This window comes from Eptesicus fuscus, chromosome 25 (assembly GCF_027574615.1).
Source record: "Eptesicus fuscus isolate TK198812 chromosome 25, DD_ASM_mEF_20220401, whole genome shotgun sequence".
NCBI classification, from domain to species: Eukaryota; Metazoa; Chordata; class Mammalia; order Chiroptera; family Vespertilionidae; genus Eptesicus; species Eptesicus fuscus.
In genome coordinates this window covers 713,766-733,531 of record NC_072497.1, presented here as the reverse complement: position 1 = coordinate 733,531, position 19,766 = coordinate 713,766, and the positions used below count along the sequence as shown (strand labels likewise).

General features: G+C 67.1%; 1 protein-coding gene across 3 annotated transcripts in view; it reads right to left on the bottom strand.

The window, feature by feature from the left end:
• The window catches only part of ACSBG1 (acyl-CoA synthetase bubblegum family member 1), a 30,552-nt gene that overhangs the window by 7,815 nt on the left and 2,971 nt on the right, over window positions 1–19,766 (bottom strand). The window contains exons 1-9 of one of the 3 annotated variants that reach the window (XM_054713390.1): window positions 15,323–15,384; window positions 14,665–14,832; window positions 11,441–11,539; window positions 10,682–10,782; window positions 4,700–4,923; window positions 4,295–4,383; window positions 3,903–4,023; window positions 413–493; window positions 178–327 (exon numbers count right to left, since the gene is read on the bottom strand). In XM_054713390.1, the coding sequence (XP_054569365.1) occupies window positions 178–327; window positions 413–493; window positions 3,903–4,023; window positions 4,295–4,383; window positions 4,700–4,923; window positions 10,682–10,782; window positions 11,441–11,539; window positions 14,665–14,714 (915 nt within the window). In that variant the 5' untranslated portion in view covers window positions 14,715–14,832; window positions 15,323–15,384. Of the gene's footprint in view, window positions 1–177; window positions 328–412; window positions 494–3,902; window positions 4,024–4,294; window positions 4,384–4,699; window positions 4,924–10,681; window positions 10,783–11,440; window positions 11,540–14,664; window positions 14,833–15,322; window positions 15,385–19,766 lie in introns of those variants that run through there. The other 2 variants (XM_054713392.1, XM_054713391.1) reach the window with 2 other exon arrangements.

Below are 19,766 nucleotides of genomic sequence, written 5' to 3'. Positions count from 1 at the left end.
TCACAGCTACAGGGGCCGGGGCTCCTTCTTTGGGGGACCCCTGGAGTGTTTGCCCCTCGGGCTTCTCTGCAGGAACCCCCCAGGGGCAGCCCCCCCGCCCCTGTGCGGGGCTCAGGGTGGGCCACAGACGGAGTCTGCCCACGCGTCCTGCGCCCCGGCCCCCAGGGCGCGGCCTACGTTGTCCTGACTCAGCATCACGCCCTTGGGGCTGCCGGTGGTGCCGGACGTGTAGACCAGCGCGCAGCACTGGTTGGGCTGCTGGGTGCTGAGGACGGCGTCCAGGTCCTCCTCGGGCACCTGGCCCCCCAGCTCCATGAGCTCCTCCATCTGTGCGGTGGGAGAGAGCGGGGACGGGTCAGCTGGCGGCCCCGACGCCTCCCCCCACCGCCAGGCGCCCCGGCCTCTCCCGTACCGTGTACACGTTGGCCACGGTCCCCACAGGAGGCTCCCCGTACGTCACCACCGCCTTCAGGTGGGGCAGGTCTTGCCAGATCTGCGTGACAGAGACACGGAGTTCCACGGAGAACAGGAAGGTGGCCTCCGGGGAGCAGCCCGGCGCTGGGGGCCGTCTGCCGGGCAGAGGCTCCGTGGGGAGGTCACTGGGCTCCCCGTCAGCCTCTGACCCACAGGACACGGGCCTCCAGGCAGTTTTCCCTTCGAAGGACGCGAGTGGGTGGGGCAGCGGCGGTGGGGAGGACTCTCCCCGGGGCGGGGGGGGGAGGACCGTGTGCCCGCACGGCGAGGCGGAGAGGGAGCAGGAGAGAAACAGCGCAGGTGCCTCACGGGCTCGGGTGACGGAGCCGAGCGGGGTGGGGGGGGAGCGGTGGGCAGGAGGCGACAGGGATGTCGATGGCAACATGTCACCCCATCCGCCTTCCTGACATCGTTAACGGGACGCACATTCCAGCCCACAGCGCGCACCGCAGCAGAATGCGTTCTCTCAGACCCGCACGGGCCATTCCCCGTGGCACAGGCTGGCCTCCCACTCGGCGCTGCGGGTCTGGTCCCAGACACTCGGCCAAGCCAGCCGTCACCTTTGTGCCGCGGAGGGTCTCGCCTTCAATTTGTAAAAAAAACACAACCTTGGCCGTCCGGCGTGGCTCAGGGGTTGAGCGATGACCTAGGACCCAGGAGGTCAGGGTTCGATTCCCGATCAGGGCGCATACCGGGGTTGCGGGCTCGATCCCCAGTGGGGGGCGTGCAGGAGGCAGCTGATCCAGGATCCTCTCTCGTCACTGATGTTTCTCTCTCTCTCTCTCTCTCTCTCTCTCTCTCTCTCTCCCTTCCTCTCTGAAATCAATAAAAACATCTTCAAAAAACAGAAACAGAACCTGGGTGGGGCTCGATCAGACAAACTATTCCCACACCGTGATGCTGACGGCCGCCCCCACCCGCTCTGCACCGAGCGGGGTGTCAGGTGGCACAGCGCCCCCTGGAGGACAGAAAAGAAAGCGAAGGAGAAGAGGCCGTTGCTCATGAAATAATTCAGGCAAACATAAGCGGAGTAAGGCCGACCGGGGACATCACGTGGATGAGCTCGTGGCACCGGGACCCACGGGGAATTGCAGCATCTCCGCCTGCCCTCACCTGCCCGGCGAGGTGGTGCCAGGTGAGGGTAACAGCACCACCTGCAGGGAGCTCCCGCCCACAAGGTATGTCCTGAAACGCACGGCCCACGTGATCTCTGGGCACAGCCGGCAGAGAACTGTGGGTGTGGGAGGCTGGTGACCCGGATTCTGGAGGCTCTCACCCACGAGCCCGTGTCAGCGTCACCGGGGGGAGGGGTGCTGGATGCGGCCTGGGGGGCCCACTCCCTGAGTTCAATGGGTCTGGGATGGGGCCTGAGGACCCACATTTCTTTTTATTTTTGATTTTTGATTTCAGAGAGGAAGGGAGAGGGAGAGAGAGAGAGAAACATCCAAGATGAGAGCGAATCACAGACCAACTAACTCCTGCACGCCCCCGACCGGGGATTGAGCCTGCAACCCGGGCATGTGCCCTGATGGGGAAATCGAACCGGGGACCCTTCAGTCCGCAGGCCGATGCTCTACCCACTGAGCCACACCGGCCAGGGCAGGGGACCCCCCTTTCTAACCAGCTCCCAGGTGATACCGAGGCTGCTGGTCGGGACCACACGGGTCTGTGGCTTGAGGAGCAGCAGGTGGGGCTCTGATTTGAATTCAGACACTGAGACACACTGGGGTGGGCTGAGGTCCCGATCCCAACGCCGACGGAGAGAGACACGGGTGTCTCATGTGGAAGGGGGTTTGCTTGTTGGACGTGACACAGTCACTGTGATCACTTACGAAAAGTGTCCCTTTTCTGAGATGCACGTTGGAATTTTCAGGGATTAAAGGGCGCTGTCAGAGGTTTGCTCGCAAATATCTCAGCACAAAGAGTGCACGGGTGAGAGGGGTGACGGGATGTCACGCCTGGCTATTCACCGGGGGATCGGCACACCCGGGCCCCCTGTCCGCCTCTGCGTTCGCCCGGAAACTTCCGTAACAGCTTTAATCCGGGTGATTACCAGGCGCGGCATTTCCTGATCCCGGGCCTCAGCTTCAGCTGCCCGTGGGCCTGGGAGGGGGCACGTGGGTTAGAGCTACATCGGTGAGGGGGGGCTGTCTCCCCAAGGGATGGAACACCACCTCCTGGGGCCCCCTGAAGCTCTCATAATCCCCCCCTCTCCGGGATCGGAGGGGAGCACATGTGAGGAAGCCAGGCCCCTCTGAGCTCGGGGTGCCTGGCGGGCCAGGGACCTGCCACCACCCTCTGACTCTGACCCTCCTCCGTGTCGTGAGGGGCCTGGGGCTTCGGGGGACGGGGGAAGGAGAAGGGGGCTCCCAGCGCAGTTCCTTCTGGGCCGAATCATCCACACCCCCGTCTCCTCGCCCCGTCCCCAACACCCATCCAAGCCAGACAGACCGACACTCGGAACAGAAGGCCCTGAAGCGCGGGGTCCCGAAGGGGCCGTGAGGGGCCAGGCCCCCAGGTGGGAAGGCAGTCCCCTCGCTGGGTCAGGGAGCCCACGATGGGTGTTGACAGTAAAAAAAACGAACACCAGGTCCCTGTGCCCGCGAGAGAGGGTCTCAGCTCATCGTCCAACAGACCAGAGCCCTGCGGCTGGGAGCTGGCGCCTCGCACACGCGTGGGGCGTGTGGACGGGGCCCGTCAGGTGGTCAGGGGTTGAGCGACGACCTAGGACCCAGGAGGTCAGGGTTCGATTCCCGATCAGGGCGCGTACCGGGGTTGCGGGCTCCATCCCCAGTGGGGGCGTGCAGGAGGCAGCCGATCCATGATCCTCTCTCGTCACTGATGTACCTCTCTCTCTCTCTCTCTCTCTCTCTCTCTCTCTCTTCCCTTCTCTCTGAAATCAATAAAAATATCTTAAAAAAACAGAAACACAATATGGGTGGGGCTCGATTGTGTTACTCCACTCACGAGGAGGCAGCACCCCTCCAGGCGAGACCCGCGAGTCCCGAGTCCCGCTGGCTCAGGAGGCTCCCAGCTCCCGCCGTGTCCTCGTCTGCAGACGCCCCGACACAGCCTCCCTGCGGCCCCCTCGCCCCATCCCTGGGAGTGAGATTTGAGGGCCCAGGGGATCAGGGTCCTGTGCCACCCATGGGGGCACACGACCCTTCCCCGGGCACGGGACCCCAGCCCGCGGGGCCTGGCCCTGAAGTCACAGAGGCGGCTGGCTGAGAGCACGCTTCTCTCTGGCCTCAGTATTCTGATCTGGCAAATGGGTCTGCGAGTGCACGGGGGGGGGGGGGGGGGGCGGGGGGCGGTGTGTGGCTGAGGATGAAGGGGACTCTGCAAGGGGGGTGGGAGGTTCCCTGCAAGCTAGATGTCTCCGAGGACCCCCAGTCTCCACCCCCACGCCTCCCCCTTCCCCCCCCAACCTTCAAGATCTTCTCCAGCTGCTTCTGTGCGTCGACCACGATGATGTTGGCGCGGCAGTCCCGGGCGATGTACCGGCAGGCCTCGGGGGAGCTGGTGGTGTAGATGCCGGTGACGATGCCTCTGCAGGGACCGGAGGCCTGTGTCCACCCCTCTGCCCAGCCCCAGCCCCCCCTGCCCAGCCCCAGCCCCCCTCTGCCCAGCCCCAGCCCCACGGAGCTCCATGGCCAGCCAGGCAGGGCTCCCACAGACGCTCGCACAGCTGCCCAGGCAGAGGGGCCCGGGGAGAGGTGGGGTGTTGGGGAGGGGTGGGGGCCTCTAAAAAGGAATAACCGCCTTCTCTTCCCTCCCTGCCCACCTCCCGCCCCGGGGCTCTGCCCCGCCCGCCGCTCACCCTGCAAACACCGTGCCCACGGCTGAGAAGAACCACTCCGGGGAGTTGAAGCCGAGGATGGCCACACTGTGCGCACGCTCCAGGCCGAGCTCCAGGCGGGACAGACAGACAGCCAGGTCAGACGACGGGAAGGGCCTCCCGTGGCCGTCACGACCCCTCCGAGACCTCCGAGCCCAGGCCACCCGCCGGAGCAGGCCTGGGGCCCGCCCCCCAGCCCCCTGCTGCCCCTCAGCCCAGCACCCGCCTCCCAGCCCTTGGCTTGAATGTGACCACACACGCAAAGCCCCTATCAGGTGCCTGCACGTGTGTGGGCCCAGGTGTCAGTCACCGGGGAGAGGCCTGGGGGCCCAGTGTGGGCGGGAGGGAGCCCTGGGAGGGGAGGTCGGGTCTCCCTCGGGGCCTCACCTTCAGGAAGCCCTTGGCGGCCCGGCGGGCCTGCAGGTAGTACTGCGCGTAGGTGACGCGCTCCCAGGAGCCCTGGCGCTTGAAGCCCAGCGCGGGGAGGTGCCCGTACTGGTCCAGGGCCCTGCAGAACATCTGGTGCACCGTGTAGGCGCGCTGCTGCGGGCAGCTGGGGTCCAGGCGCAGGCGGACCCGCCCGTCGGCCCGCGTCGTCCACAGCGCCTCCTCTGCAGGGTGGGGAGAGCGCAGCTGGGGTCTCCTGGCCCCGTGCTGTCCCCAGCCACCCCGGGCCTCCCCTGGGCAGCGCGGCCCGCCCTCTGGTCCCAACAACGCCTTGGGCACTGGCTGTGGGGCTGGCAGGCAAGCCGGGGGGGCTGCCTGGAGGAGGCAGCGGACAGCCTCGGAGGGCGGGCACGGAAGAGGGAGCAGCTCGAGGGAGGCAGCCTTGCCCCGTCCACCAGCTACGAAGCGTTTGCTCAGCAGAAGTCTCTCAGGTTCACACTGACCATCTTTTTTCAAAACCACACACAGCATCTCCTTGTTCTGAGGAGCCAAATGGGTTCAGAAGGGATGGGCTATGCGAGGGGCAGGCCGTCCTGCGCCCGCCCCTCCAGGCCACCACACGGACACGGCGTGCGTCCATCCGGCCGACAGAAACGCACGCGTGGGGCGTTGGGTTTCATTCTGCGGCCGTTGCTTTCTTCTCTTCCAAAGTGGGGAAGGGCCCTGACCGGTGTGGCTCAGTGGACAGAGCATCAGCCTGCGGACTGAAGGGTCCTGGGTTCGATTCAGGTCAAGGGCACATGCCCAGGTTGTGGGCTCGATTCCCAGTAGGGGGATGTGCAGGAGGCAGCTGATCGATGTTTCTCTCTCATTGATGTTTCTAACTCTCTCTCCCTCTCCCTTCCTCTCTGTAAAAAATCAATAAAATATATTTAAAAACAAACAAACAAGGGGGGAAGGATTACATTCCTGCTGTTAGCTGAGGGCAGCAACCCCGAAGCCCTCGGGGGCCAGCTGGGGAGCGCACCCACGTCCTCATCAATAATGGAGGACGATCAATAATGCAAGAGCGCAGCGACCCAGGGCGTCCATCCGTGCGGCTCGCGGTGACACAGGCCTCAGGCTCGCTCTCGGGCCCTGGAGACATGCCTCGTCTTTCTGCTTCTGAGACAGACGAGGAACGGTGCCCGCGCACAAGGGAAGGAAGCCACACGCCGGGCAGTGGTGACCGCCAGCCCAGCGGTGCCGGGGAGGCGGCAGGGCGGGCGGGAGGCCGGGGGCGGACAGCACAGGCATCCAGGGAAATGACAGTCACCTGCGATCTGGGTGTTTATTTGTTAATCACCTGGTTTTTAAAATACTGGCTCACAGTTTTAAAATAAGTATTATGTGCCCTGGCCGGTGTGGCTCAGTGGATACAGCGTCAGCCTGCGGACTGAAGGGTCCCAGGTTCGATTCCGGTCAAGGGCACATGCCCGGGTTGTGGGCTCGATTCCCAGTAGGGGGATGTGCAGGAGGCAGCCGATCCATGATTCTCTCTCATCATGGATGTTTCTCTCTCCCTCTCCTTTTCCCTTCCTCTCTGAAATCAATAAACATATATTAGAAAAAAACCCCAGTATTATATGGAAAGAAAAAAAACGAGAAAAACAATATATTCCGTGGACCACAGAACACAGCCGTGCGCCAAAGCCTGCATCTTAGCCTTGCGTGGGTGTGCATCTCCCTCGCGATGGGTGTGTGTGGGCAGGACGCGCGACCTGGCCTCACCGTTCACTCCACTTCCCCCGACACTCAGATCCAGCCCCCAGCCGCCTCCCGGGCTCCCAGGAGGACCGGTTTCCACAGGTGGCTTCGTGGGTCAGAAGAGACCATTTACACGGAGTGGCCAGATGATGATGATCTCTGAGCGCATAATAATCTGGCCACTCAGTGTGTATCCTATAGAATAAAAGCCTAATATGCAAATTGTCCCCTCGGCCGGGAGTTCGACCAGCAGTCAGGCTGGCCAACCGCCCATGTCCCCTCCCCCTGGCCAGGCTGGCCGGGCCCCACCTGTGCACGAATTCATGCACCGGGCCTCTAATATATATATACACACACACTGAGTGGCCAGATTATTATGCGTTCAGAGATCATCGTCATCTGGCCACTCAGTGTACATCTGACAGGCGTTCTGGACAGAGCTCCTTCATCTCATTCCTTCTGTCCCATGATGGACCCCCTGAGCCACAGGCCCTGAAGGCAGAGCCAATGGCTTCCGGGTCCTGAGAGCAGGGTCCAGCTCAGGGCAGAGGTCAGGGCCCTGCGGGGAAGGACACGTGAGCCTCTCCCCCCCCTCACCCAGGAGGGCTGGACCGAAGGACCGCGTGTCCAGGGACCAGGCCGCGGCCTTCCGCCAGTCCTCCCAGGCTGACGCCTGTCCTGCCTGCCCGGAGGTCCTGCCTGCCCTGTGCTCTGGCAGGAGTCCACTCCACCCAGGCTCAGGGCCTCCTCCTCGTGCCCGGGGCCAAGCCCCCCGTGGGCGTGGGAGCTGCGAGGGCAGCGAGGTGGGGCTTTCCCAAGGCCTGGCATGCACTTTCTGGCCTCTCTCCCTTCTCCCCTCCCTCCTGCTGCCAGGCCTGCCTTATCAATTGCCCATTATGTGGGCGCCCAGCAGGCAGGCAGCTGTGCTTGGGGCCCTGGGAGAAAGGCGGCCAGGCAGAGAGAAGCCCTCCGAGGACGGAGGGCGGAGGGGAGTGGGGTGCTTGCTGTGCCCTATGGGAAAGGCCTGGCCCAATCCCATGCAGAGCAGGGACGCTGGCCCGGGATGGGGGCTCTCGGGACAGGGACAGATGTCTCGCCCCGGCGCCTGGACCCGGCCCCTGTGTGCAGAGGGCCCAGGCCAGGCTCTCTGGGGAGGAAGGAGGACAAGACACAGGAGAGAGAGGACAAGGCCGGCCTGGCCGGAACAGTCTGTCTGGACCTTGACGGTAGAACGGGGTGTACCGGCTCCAAGGCTGTGGCGTCCAGGGACCCCCAGCTGCTGGCCTCCCAGCTGCTCCCCGGAGGGTTAGAACTCCGAGTGCTGGCCGCTAGGCAGTGACCCTGGGCAGAGCCCGCCCTCCCTGGGCCCGCGTCCCCAGCTGAATTCCACCGGATGGGCCACGGTTTCAGCTTTCTGGCCCCACCCTGGGCCTGGACCCCCGGGTGGGAGCTGAGCTGGCCGCACCGCTGGCGAGGACGGAGCCTGGGAGGGAGGCGGGGGTCCCGGCTAGAGCCTGCGCCGGGGGGGGGGGGGGGGGCCCACATTTGCTGTGTGTGCACAGGCGGGGCTCCTGAGGGACAGGCAGGTGAGGACCCCCGCGGAGTCTGAACATCTGGGCCCCATGGCCCCTGCCTGAGACCCAGCCATGCCTGCAGTCCCCGCCCCTCGACGGGGTGCCCCACCCCCAGGCCCCGGGACCTTGGGAGCTCTCTTCACTGCCCGCACCCCCTCAGGCGCCTGGGCTGCAGCCATGTCCTCCTGGGCACCAGCCCGGCAGCCTCCTGAACTCTGCCCTGCATCCAGCATCCGGGCCCAGGCCCAGAGTGTGACCGGACAGAACTGGACGTTCTGATAGGAAAAGGTTTCTACCAGGATCCCCAAGGCCCCGCTTTCTCTGGCTGGGGTGGGGTGTGGGTGGGGGGGTGGGGGGGGGAGGGGCGGTGGGGAGGACTGCCCGTGCCCACTCCTCAGGAGAGGAGGCCCCAAGGCCTTTCCCACCTGCCCTGTCCCCTCCCCTGGAAGCTGCCCTGACCGTGGGCTCTCCCTGCCCCCCAGCCTCGGGCTGTGAACTGCCCCAGCACCAGGGGAGTGCCCGCTCCTCCCAGCCAAACCCCACCAAGCCCCGTGCCCTTGAAGCGCGCGTTGGGGAAGGCGGCAGCCAGGGCAGAGCCGGCCGGCACATCCCTTACCTCACTGGGCTGCGGGCCAAGCCGGGCAGCCGGGCCGAGCTCCCAGTGGGGTGGGAGTGACTGGGAGACGGGAGACGGGGTGGGAAGCCTGCAGACCTCCGGGCCCAGGCCCAGCAGCTGCTCTGCCCCATCTCCGCCCCGTTCCAGCTGGGCTCACGCTCAGCCTGGACGGTCTAGAGAGCAATGTGTCCCGGCCAGCACAGGGCTGCCTCTGGGAGGGAAAGGGGGGTCAGATCCTGGCCGCCCTGGGGCCCCATCCGTGGGGCTGCCCTGGGGAGAGTGGCCACCTGGGGCCAGAGCTCAGGACCCTCGAGCTCCCGGGGCCCTCGGAGATCTGGGGACATGCGTCCGTTAGCAGGCAGGGCCTGGGGGGACCCCAATCCAGGCATCTAGGTCCCCCAGAGGCAGCATGGCCACGAGGAGACCCCCCCTCGAAGGAGCTGCCTGCGCTGAGAAACCCCTGACCCTCTGAGCTTGGGTTCCCATCAAAGGAGACCGATAAAGAGTCGTTGCCCCCCCCCCCCCCCCCCCGCTGCTGCAGGGCGGCCAGGGACAGCCGAGAGGAGCTCCTGGGCCTGGGGCTGGGGTGCGGGCCCCTCCCGGGCCCCTCCATGCTTCTCTGGGGCTCAGGGGACGCTGAGCTCCCCGCACACTTCCTGCCCGAGTGGCCACCACGGGGCCAGGACTCCGAGCGCCAGGGCTTCACGTGTGCCAGGCCCCGGTGCCCCGGCCACCGAGTGCCGGCAGGAGCCAGCAGCCTGCGGAGCCGAGCCAGGGCGCGGGCAGGCCTGCCAGAGGTGACAGCGAGAGTCAGGAGGTGCCCGGGCCCTGGAGGAGGACGTGGGAGGCCTCCCGCCTGACCCCCCCCCCCCACGGAAACCAGTCGGTTCCCCTGGGCCCAGCTCCTTCCTTGTCTCTGGGGGCCAGTGGGAGTGACAGGTGCGCCCCTCAGGCCAGGCCACCGAGACCTCGGCTGGGAGAGCGCAGCCTGTCTGACGGCAGCTCAAGCCCCACGGGGGGGGGGGGGGGGGGGGCGGGGACACGTGGTCTCCAGGGAGCCAGGAGGCCTGGGTCACCCCTTACGCCCCTGGTGCCCAGGCTCCTCCCGACAATGGGCAGGGGCCTGTGCCCGCTCCCACCCTCCGGCCGCCGTGCTGTGACAGCGCACAGGGTCCTACTGTCCTGCCCCCCCAGGTCGGCCCTCGGAGCCCGGAGGGAAGAGGCCTCGGAACGCGGCCCGGCCGCTGCCCCTCCTCCTGCCCCGTTGGGAGACCCTTGGCACCGGCCTCCCAGCTGGCCAACCTCCACCCCCCCAAGCCCAAACCCGTCTAAAAACGAGGCCATGCCAGGCGTGCACGGATCGCAGGGCATGCTACAAAGCGCACGGCCAGTTCCAACGCTGCCCGGCACGCAGCGCCCACTCCCGGACCGGCTCCCACCCAACGCCCCAGGGAGCGGGGCGGCTGACGGTCAGGCTGGGCAAGTCACAGCCTCTTCTCCCCGACCCCCAGGTGGCAGGCGGGCGACCGAGGACAGCGCGGGGGGGGGGGGGGGGGGGGGGCGGGGGGCAGAGGCAGTGACCCCGGGCCACGCCGTTCCCATTCCCTAAGCTCCCTCTGTTGCTACAACATCATCGTGCAGCCAATAAAAGCCAATAAAGGTGCGATTATCCGACGGGAAGGTCAGGGAGAGAGCAGGTGACTCAGCCGCCAGAGCCAGCCCTGCCCGCGGCCTGCCCCTCGCCCCAGTGCCTCACTGGCAGTGCCAGGGCCTGGCTCACCGCGCCGCCTCGGGCCTCAGCCCCGCCCCGGTGAGCGCCCGGCTCTGCCGAGGCCTCAGCTGCCCATCCCTGCCTCTCCCCGTCCTCAGCTTCAGGAAGACACCTTCTCCCACTACCTCGGTCACGCTGGCCACGGGAGGGTGTGGTGGGGAGTCCCCCTCCCCGCCCCCACGGCCTGCCCTGAGGCTCCCTGTCCTGTGCCCCCAGCGCAGCTGGGTTCTGCATCCAGCCGTCCCGCCCGCCCGCCCGAGGCGCCCCTGACTCACCTGCGGAGTTCGGCTGAGCATCGTTTGCCTTTTCCGGGGACGAGAGGTCGAGAGCGTGGCTTAGGGACTCTTTGGAGAGTGTGTGCCCGTCAGTGAGGGAGCTGGCGGGTAGGGAACAACGGTGAGCACCGGCAGACATGCATCCGGGCCGGCTGGTCCTGCTCCACGCCTCCCAGGGGGCGTCGGCGGACCAGACCCCCGGAGCGGCAGGGGCTGCGCCACCCCACCCGGCCTGTGCCTGCAGGTTCTCAGGGCTCAGCAGGAGGAGAACCCGGCTGGCCCTGCTGTGCTGTGCTGTGTGACTCTGGGCAAGTGCACGGCCCTCTCTGGGCTCGGTCGCTGTCCGGAAGGACACCAATGGCCTGGCCCTGCAGGCTCGGAGCTGGGCGGACTCCCAGCCCTTAACCCCCCACACGCTCCGGAGCTCTCAAGGGTCCGAGCAGGCCCAGTGGGGCCTGTGGCTGGCCCTGTCTTCACCCACAGAGAGAGCATGGGACCTGGAGGCCTGGCAGCACGGCCCCGGTGGTGACTGGGCCCCCCTGCGCCTGGTCCGCCACGACAGGGCCCACCCAGCCTCTGTGGGCGAGCAGGTGGAGACCAGCAGGCTCTCAGCACGGGGCAGGGCTGCGGCCGCACCAGCCCAGGACACGCTCGGTCAGCGTGTGAACAGCCCCCGGGGGCTGTGGGCTCCAGAGACACCTGTCTGTCCGTCTTTCACGAGGGGGTGGGGGCCCCCTTCCCAGGCAGTGGGTCAATTACCTGCTTCTCGCATGCGGCCTCGCGCCTCGCAGGGACCGCGCGTGCAAACTAAGTTTGCAGACACACCTGGGCCCGCCGGGCGGCAGTCTGCTTAAGAACCTGAGGTGAGTTTTAAAGCAGAGACACCAGGAGGTTATGAAGGGAGAGGGAGGGAGAAGGGGCCGAGTGGGGGGCCGAGGCGTCCCTTCCGGGGAACTCGGGGAGCAGGGCCTGGCCGAGGGGCTTGGTGCTGCCCTGCTGTTGCTATGGAGACCGGCGGAGGGGATGCTGCGGGAAGGACAGGGAGGAGGACCAGGCCTGTTTCTGGGGGAGGCCTACGGTGCCAGCGGGGGGCACGGGGGGGGGGGGGCTGACCGCGTGGGGACAAAGCTGCCAAAGAGCCGAGCGCGGGGCTCAGCCAGCCGTGGGCCCGAGGGGACGTACACGGCGGGCTGCGGGCCCCGCTGTGAGCGTCCGGGGGCCATGTCCGCGCCCCATCTCGGCCCGTCCTCAGGACCGGCTGGTCGCAGGGCCACCCCAGGGCTGAAAGCCACCGGCCTTTGAAGTCAGCAGCCGGGCAGCCACCCTCCAATTAGCGGAGGCCGAGGCCTGTCATCACGTCTCCTTCCCCTTCCTCCCACACAAACCTGTCTTTAACCCCCCCCCACTCCCCCCCGTCAGCAGGGACAGGCAGCGTGTCTCCCTCTCCTAGTCTGCACAGCTCCACGAGGACCAAGCGAACAGACAGCCGCCCGAGGAAGCCGAGGCCAAGCACCTCAACTTGCTTGCTGATGGGGAGACGGCTGCTGGAGCCCCTTCTCAGGGCGTCTGGCACCCCGTCCTGTGGCTCAGACATGGCCGCTGCCCCTCCCCTGCCTGTCCTGCCCGCCCTCAATGGCAGGTGAGCCCCGGCCCCTAGCTGTACCTCTTGTGACAAAAACACCTCACCCCTACGATGGCCCACGGGGTCTCCCCCAGCCTCTGCCGCATGCCTCACGGAGAGAAGGGCGCACCCCCCTCCCAGGGGTCCACCCCCCAGCCTTTCCCTCGAGGCCCTGCAGTGGGGTGCCGCCAGGCCCATCCTCTGAAACGGAACTCACTGACCGCCCTGAGACTTCCTGCTCACGCAGGGTCACCACCCACCACAGACCGGCTGCCCGGCCCCTCACCCCGAGGCCCCTCACCCCGAGGCCCCTGCCCATGCGTCAGCACGGGCGCTGCTGGTGGCGTCCCCGTTCGTAAACCCTCTCGTGTCGCTAATGGTCAGCTCCTCGTGTTGGCCCCGCATCGGCCTCCCGCTTTGCAGCCTGCTGGGAACCGATTCCAGCATGTCATAATTACAAGAGTTTCATCAAAAGGTTGGTGAAGCTTGCGGGGCTCAACAAGGGCTGAGCCACATATGTAATTACTGGTTGGAATGGCTACGGCACTTCCCCCAAACCTGATTGTCTGCTGCCAGACAGCTCAGGGCATCTCAATCTGCATGTTATTGCCTCCTGTTGGCCAGACACCTGAACAGCTGTAGGCTATTCCCCAATCTGACAATGCTTCTGTAAACCCTACCCTCTGAAGCCACCTTGCCTTAGGTCAAATTGTGTTAATAAAAAGCAAGGGTCCTGAGACAAGGAGAGAGTCTTTAGCTCCTTTAGCTGAAGCTCCTTTGACCCCCAATGCCTTTCAAAATTATCTTTCGTCCTTGAACTCCTTCTTGAATCTACGCGCAGCCCCTTTCTCCAGATTGCTGAACCCCTTCGTAATGCTGGGACCAGAACCCCGGCAGCAGCCGGCCGGGAAATGAGACGGCCATGCTGGACAGCCACGCCCGTGGGGACTGCAGGTTCCCACGGAGGACCTGCCTCCACAGTGGCGCCCAGAACGTTTACCTCCGAGAGAGGCACCTGTGTCTGGGGGCAGGCCCTACTGTCCCGATGCCCGAGAGCACTGGGGCCTCTCCGAGTCTTGCCGCTGTCCGGGGGCACCTGGCTGGTACATCAGCCCGGCAGGTGGGGTGTGACTCTCTCACCGTGGTCACAACCTGTCAGTGGGACGGGCCCAGGAGGGCTGCCTCTCAGGACGCAGAGAGCCTCCTGAACAGAGCGCAGTGCCTGGAGGCAGGCGGCGGCCTGGGTACGAGTCCCCCCTGTCCCGAACGACAGGGACCAGTAACGGTGGGGAAAGGGCCCCAGGAGGCGGCCCTGCCTCCGCTGTCCCCTCCGTGGGAGGAAGAAGGTCCAAAAGGGTCACCTTGCTGAGGGCAGGGTCTGCACCCGCCCAGCGCACACACGGGGAGCACCCTGCCTCCCCTGCATGCACAGAACAAGCCTCCCCAGCATCTGCCCTGCAGCACAGGGAGCAAGCACACACCGGCAGGGCCTGTTTGGGCACATCCGGAGGGGTGTGGGAGGAGGAGGAGGCGGAGGCAGCCTGCACGCTCCCTCTCCCCAAGCCGTCTGTGGGGGATGGGCCTCTCCTTGCCGCAACTATCCTGTCAGAGGAGCTGATGGGAACCACTGAAGAAGACAGAACCTGCAGAGCCTCCTCCAGCCCCTCCTCCAGGAAGCCCTCCTGGATTACCCCCAGCACCCTCTCGCCCTGGGACACTCAGGTTTGGCCTTTGAAGGCCGCCTGTGGCCGGGAAGCTCCCTGAGAGCAGGGCCGGTCCTGCCTCAGCTCTGTCCTCTGCCCGAGCCGTCGCTGAGGGGCGCCAAGGGGGGGGCTTGGTCACATGGCTGGATTGGACCTTCTCGAGTCCCCATGATGTGCGTGGCCCCTCCTCGAGGGACGGCCTTTTCCCACGTGAGCCGCTCAGGGATGGGAATCCATCTCCCGTTTTATTTCTGCGGCCCTTGCTTCCCATTCGGCCCTCAGCGGCCAGGCCACGGCTCCGTATGCAGTAGGTGCCCAATAAATGCTTTCTTGCAACAACACACGCATGGAGGCTCGCTGTCGGTGGCCTTCCCCGGGCTCACAAGGCGGACTGGCTGTGTGACGTGGGCAAGTCACGGTACCTCTCCAGGCCTCCGTGTTCTGCCTGCATCTACAGCGATTGTGGGGACACACCACCCACAAAAACGCTGAGGGGAGAGTCAGCCCTCGGGGTCCCCGGCGGACTCCCACGGGCCTTTGGGAAAGCGCGTAGAAGGAAATGCTCTGGGGAGACGAGGAGGGGACCGAGTGTGCGAGGGTCAGGCGTTGCCCGGCCCGGCGTCCTCCCTGCCGGGGCAGCGAGGGGCCTGGTTCCTTACGCGGTCCTCAGGATGGAGCCGGCGCCCCTGAGCAGGAGCACCTCTGGCATGGTCCCCGGGGGCGGCGCACCCCTCGGGCCGCCCGGGCGAGAGCCTCAGAGAGCGCGTCCTGGAGTCCCCCGGGGCAGCGGCATCAGCCCCAGAGAGGCCCGGTGCCACCAGGCCGCCCTGCAACAGAGACACAGCGTGAGTCACGGCCCGGCGGCCCGGCGGCGCCCTCCTCCTGCCGTGACTCACCGGGCCGGCACCTGTCATTTGCTTCCTCCTGAGCCCACGGGCCTCGCAGGAGGGGGCGGCTGGGGCGCCCTCTCTGTTCCCCAGGCCCCACTGCCTGCCAGGACTCCCCGCACCACTGGCTGCCCCCCCCACCTCCCCCCTGTGACCAGCTCCAGGTCCTGCCTTCTCTGCTTGGGGGCAGTTGGAGGGGGACCTGGCCCCCTGCATGATGGAGACTTTTTCCAATGGGGGGGGTGTTGCCCCCACACTCCCCGGTCCTGAGGACCGAGCAGGGAGAGAGCATGCCTCGCCTGGGCCCGGCCTCTCCCGTCCCCTGCAGGGGACCCAGCCCCTCCTTTCTCAGTCTGCATGCTGTACTGGCCCGAGGACCCCACAGAGGACCCGGGGGCCTGCCAGGGGGCCTGGCTGCCCGGGCGCTCACCTTCCTCCGCGCGGCCAGCAGGCTCGGGGCTCAGCATCCCCTGTGCTCTCACTCAGCTCCGGCTGGAGTGTGGGCGCTGCCGGCCCGTGCCCGGGCTCCAGGTGAGGAGACAGTGGGCTGGGCGAGAGGGGACCCACCCCAGATGCCTGGGGCTGCCCGAGAGGTGTGGCTCCGGATACCTTTGACCCACCTGGCACGGCCCCGCTGCCCACCTGCGGGCCTTACCCAAGAGGGACCTGCTGGTGCGGCTGGGAGAGGCGCTGGCTGGCGGCCCTGGCAGAGCCGCAGGAGGTCTGTCGCTGCCACGGGGCCTCCACCTGGAGCCGCCCCGGGAGCCGGGCCTTCCCTTTTCCTTACTAACTGCACGGACTGCGCCTGCTCCTCGCATCCTCGCACGTGTGGGCTTAGTGAGCGACCCGTTCCCCAGACGAGGCCACAGCCCTGAGACCTGAGGCTTGTCAGCCACACGCCGGCAGGCGAGGCCCGGGCCTCCGGGCGGCTCTGAGGCAGGACTCCACACCCGCCAGGTCTGTCCCCTGTTTGCGTCGTAAAACTCAGCCAACCGTGTCACCCACGCCCCCGGGGAGCCCCTGCCATGGTAACAGACGGCCCTGCACCGCGCCCTTTGCCCCGGTGCCCCCCCACTTCCTCCCGCGGTGCAGGGTTGTGGCATGAGACCTGCACCCTCAAATACCAGGGTCCTGCTTCCTGGAGCCCTCCTCCCAGCCCCCCCCCCAGACCCCCCTCCAACTCCAAACCCCCCACCGCCCCCGAGACCCCCCAACTCCAAACCCCCCACCGCCCCCGAGACCCCCCAACTCCAAACCCCCCACCGCCTCTGGGTGCGTGGGGCTGGACGAGGTGCAGCAATGGGGACCCGCCCCCCACTCAGACGGCACATGACATGCCAAAGGCTACACGAAGGTTCATGACAACACACCAACTTCCAGAAAGTTCTGCCTTCGCCAGATGCTAGTTCCTTCAAGGCCTCTTTTCCCAGCAATCCTCTTTTCCCACGGCCACCTCAGGACACCCTGAAACAGGACCTGGGGTGCTGGCCTGAGCCTCCTATGCTGGGGGACCCTCCACCCCACCCTCCACCCCACCCGTGGGCCCAGACGCTCTCTCGCTGTTTGGGCTCCAAAGGTTTGGAAGCTGTGAACAACCCCACCCCGGCAAACCCCATGAGCAGTGCTGATCCGCCTCTGGCCGCCCCCGCCCCCCCCCGCCGCCCCCGACTCTCCTGCGAGGGCTGAGCGGTGAGGTTAAGGACCGAGTGGGCGCTGGGGAGATGGAGGTGGCAGACATGTCACCACGGGGGGCTGGCAGGAACCCGGTGCCCAGACCTCTCAGGCCCTCCTGGCAGCTGACGACCAAGCTGGATGCAGAGTTTCCAGATGGAGGAGGAGGCCGGGCAGACGGGCTTGTCCCAGGATCGGGAGGGCCCGGGACAGGTGGCACCCTCCCTCTCCACCCCCCGCAGGTGCCACAGGCTGCCCTGCCCCACAGGCGCCTCCTCCTCCAGGAAGCCCTCTGGGAGGGTGCCCAGGCCCTCGTGCTTCTTCCTGGAGCTGCCCTGGCCAAGCCCCCCAGGCATTCAGCATTGAGAGACATAAACACACGACGATCCACCATGCTGTACAGTCCCCCGTCCGTTCCCAGGGGGAATGACCGCTCCTGCCTCAGGACCAGGGTCCTCGATCAGCACATCCCTGTGCAGACGGGCAGGGGGCAGGGGCAGGGGGCAGGGGGCAGGGGGCAGAGGGCAGGGGCAGAGGGGAGGGGGCAGAGGCAGGGGGCAGAGGCAAGGGGCAGGGGGCAGGGGCAGAGGGGAGGGGGCAGAGGCAGGGGGCAGAAGGCAGGGAGCAGGGGGCAGGGGGCAGGGGCAGGGGGCGGAGGTAGGCACAGGAGCCTGGTCCCTGCCTCCCAGGCTCCGAGGTGATGGGTCTGATTGCCACTAAACAGAGTCGAGTCCCTGATCCCTGTGGGACCCCCAGTCCCAGGCGAGGGCAGGGGCAGAAATGACATTGAAGGGAGAAGCCGGCGGGGGGTTGGGGTAGGCGGGATTACTTCATGGAGCAGAGGGCGGGGCGAGCGTCCCGGGCGGTGGGCAGTGGGGACCGCTGTGGGGAGGGACACGGACCCAGGGCCAGGGTGCCCGGCCAGGTGTGGCCCTCCCCAGCCTCGGTCCCAGCTCACGAGGGGCTGGGCCGCGGTAGAGGTTGGGGACCCGGGGCTCCTGGACAGGAGGGCGGGCTGGACCCGCCAGAAGCCCCGTGGCCGTCACTGAGCCCGAGTCCCAGCCCCGACAGGAGTGGAGGCCTCAGCCCCCAGGGCTTCCCTCGGCGCCTGCCGGTGGGCGGGGGCGGGGCCGCCGCCAGCTCCCTTCTGACCCAGTTGGCAGCGCCCGGACGTCCCCCCTCTGAAGCCGCGTCCCGCAGCCCAGCCCGAGTGACAGGCAGCGTGGTGCCGAGAGGAAGGTCCCTGGGGGCGGGACACCTGGGCTCCGGCCCGGCTCTGCCTCTGCTGGGTCACCTTGTGCCCCCTGCCCCCTGCCGCCTGCCCTCCACCTCCTGCCCCTGCCTCCTGTCCCCTGCCCTCCACCCCCTGCCCCTGCCCCTGCCCCCTGTCCTTGCCCTCCACCTCCTGCCCCCTGTCCCTGCCCTCCACCTCCTGCCCCTGCCCCCTGTCCCCTGCCCTCCACCCCCTGCCCCCTGCTCTCCATCCCCTGCCCCTGCCCCCTGCCCCCTGTCCCTGCCCTCCACCTCCTGCCCCTGCCTCCTGTCCCCTGCCCCCTGCCCTCTACCCCCTGCCCCTGCCCCTGCCCCCTGTCCCTGCCCTCCACCTCCTGCCCCTGCCCCCTGCCCCCTGCCCCCTGCCCTCCACCCCCTGCCCCCTGTCCCTGCCCTCCACCTCCTGCCCCTGCCCCCTGTCCCCTGCCCCATGCCCTCCACCCCCTGCCCCCTGCCCCCTGCCCCCCTGCCTTCTGCCCCCTGCCCCCAGTCCCTGCCCCTGCCCCCTATCCCTGCCCTCTGCCCTCTGTCCCCTGTCCCTGCCCCCTGCCCTCCACCCCCTGCCTCCTGTCCCCTGCCCCCGGTCCCTGCCCCTGCCCCCTGCCCTCCACCCCCTGCCCCCTGTCCCCTGACCCCGGTCCCTGCCCCTGCCCCTGCCCCCTGTCCTTGCCCTCCACCTCCTGCCCCCTGTCCCTGCCCTCCACCTCCTGCCCCTGCCCCCTGTCCCCTGCCCTCCACCCCCTGCCCCCTGCTCTCCATCCCCTGCCCCTGCCCCCTGCCCCCTGTCCCTGCCCTCCACCTCCTGCCCCTGCCTCCTGTCCCCTGCCCCCTGCCCTCTACCCCCTGCCCCTGCCCCTGCCCCCTGTCCCTGCCCTCCACCTCCTGCCCCTGCCCCCTGCCCCCTGCCCCCTGCCCCCTGCCCTCCACCCCCTGCCCCCTGTCCCTGCCCTCCACCTCCTGCCCCTGCCCCTGTCCCCTGCCCCATGCCCTCCACCCCCTGCCCCCTGCCCCCCTGCCTTCTGCCCCCTGCCCCCAGTCCCTGCCCCTGCCCCCTATCCCTGCCCTCTGCCCTCTGTCCCCTGTCCCTGCCCCCTGCCCTCCACCCCCTGCCCCCTGTCCCCTGCCCCCGGTCCCTGCCCCTGCCCCCTGCCCTCCACCCCCTGCCCCCTGTCCCCTGACCCCGGTCCCTGCCCCTGCCCCCAGCCCAGTTTCCTCCACTACGTCACAGACGGAGGGCGTCCGTGTTCTCTGGGACGGTGATGGGGCCGGGCCTGGCATCCCGCTGCCCTGGGCAGGGACAAGGCTGCCAGGCGCCCAGGCCTGGGGGGCAGGACAGACAGCAAGGCAGAACCAGTCATGGTAACAGCCGGCAGCGGCCACTGTGTGCCTGCATGTCCCCATTTTACAGACGGGGACACTGAGGTGCAGAGAGATTGCGTAACTCGTGCAAATCCCTCTGGGGAGCGGAGTCGAGATACAGAATCAGGCAGGCGGGCGTCAGCGTCTATGCTCCCAACTCCCAGGCGGCACCCAGGGGTCTCAGGGCCACCGAGCGGAGTGGGGGGGCACGCCGCGAGAAGGCGGAAGGGGCGGCCATCTTATGTTGGAAGGATGGTCAATTTGCATATTACCCTTTTATTAGATAGGATGGCTTAGAGCGGTGGTCGGCAAACTCGTTAGTCAACAGAGCCAAATATCAACAGCACAACGACTGAAATTTCTTTGGAGAGCCACATTTTTTAAACTTAAACTTCTTCTAACGCCACTTCTTCCAAATAGACTCGCCCGGGCCGTGGTATTTTGTGGAAGAGCCACACTCAAGGGGCCAAGAGCCGCATGTGGCTCGCGAGCCGCGGTTTGCCGACCCCGGCACCAGAGCGTCCTCTTTCTGTTCCTCACAGACAGGTCTGCTGTGAACAGTCCCAATGTGG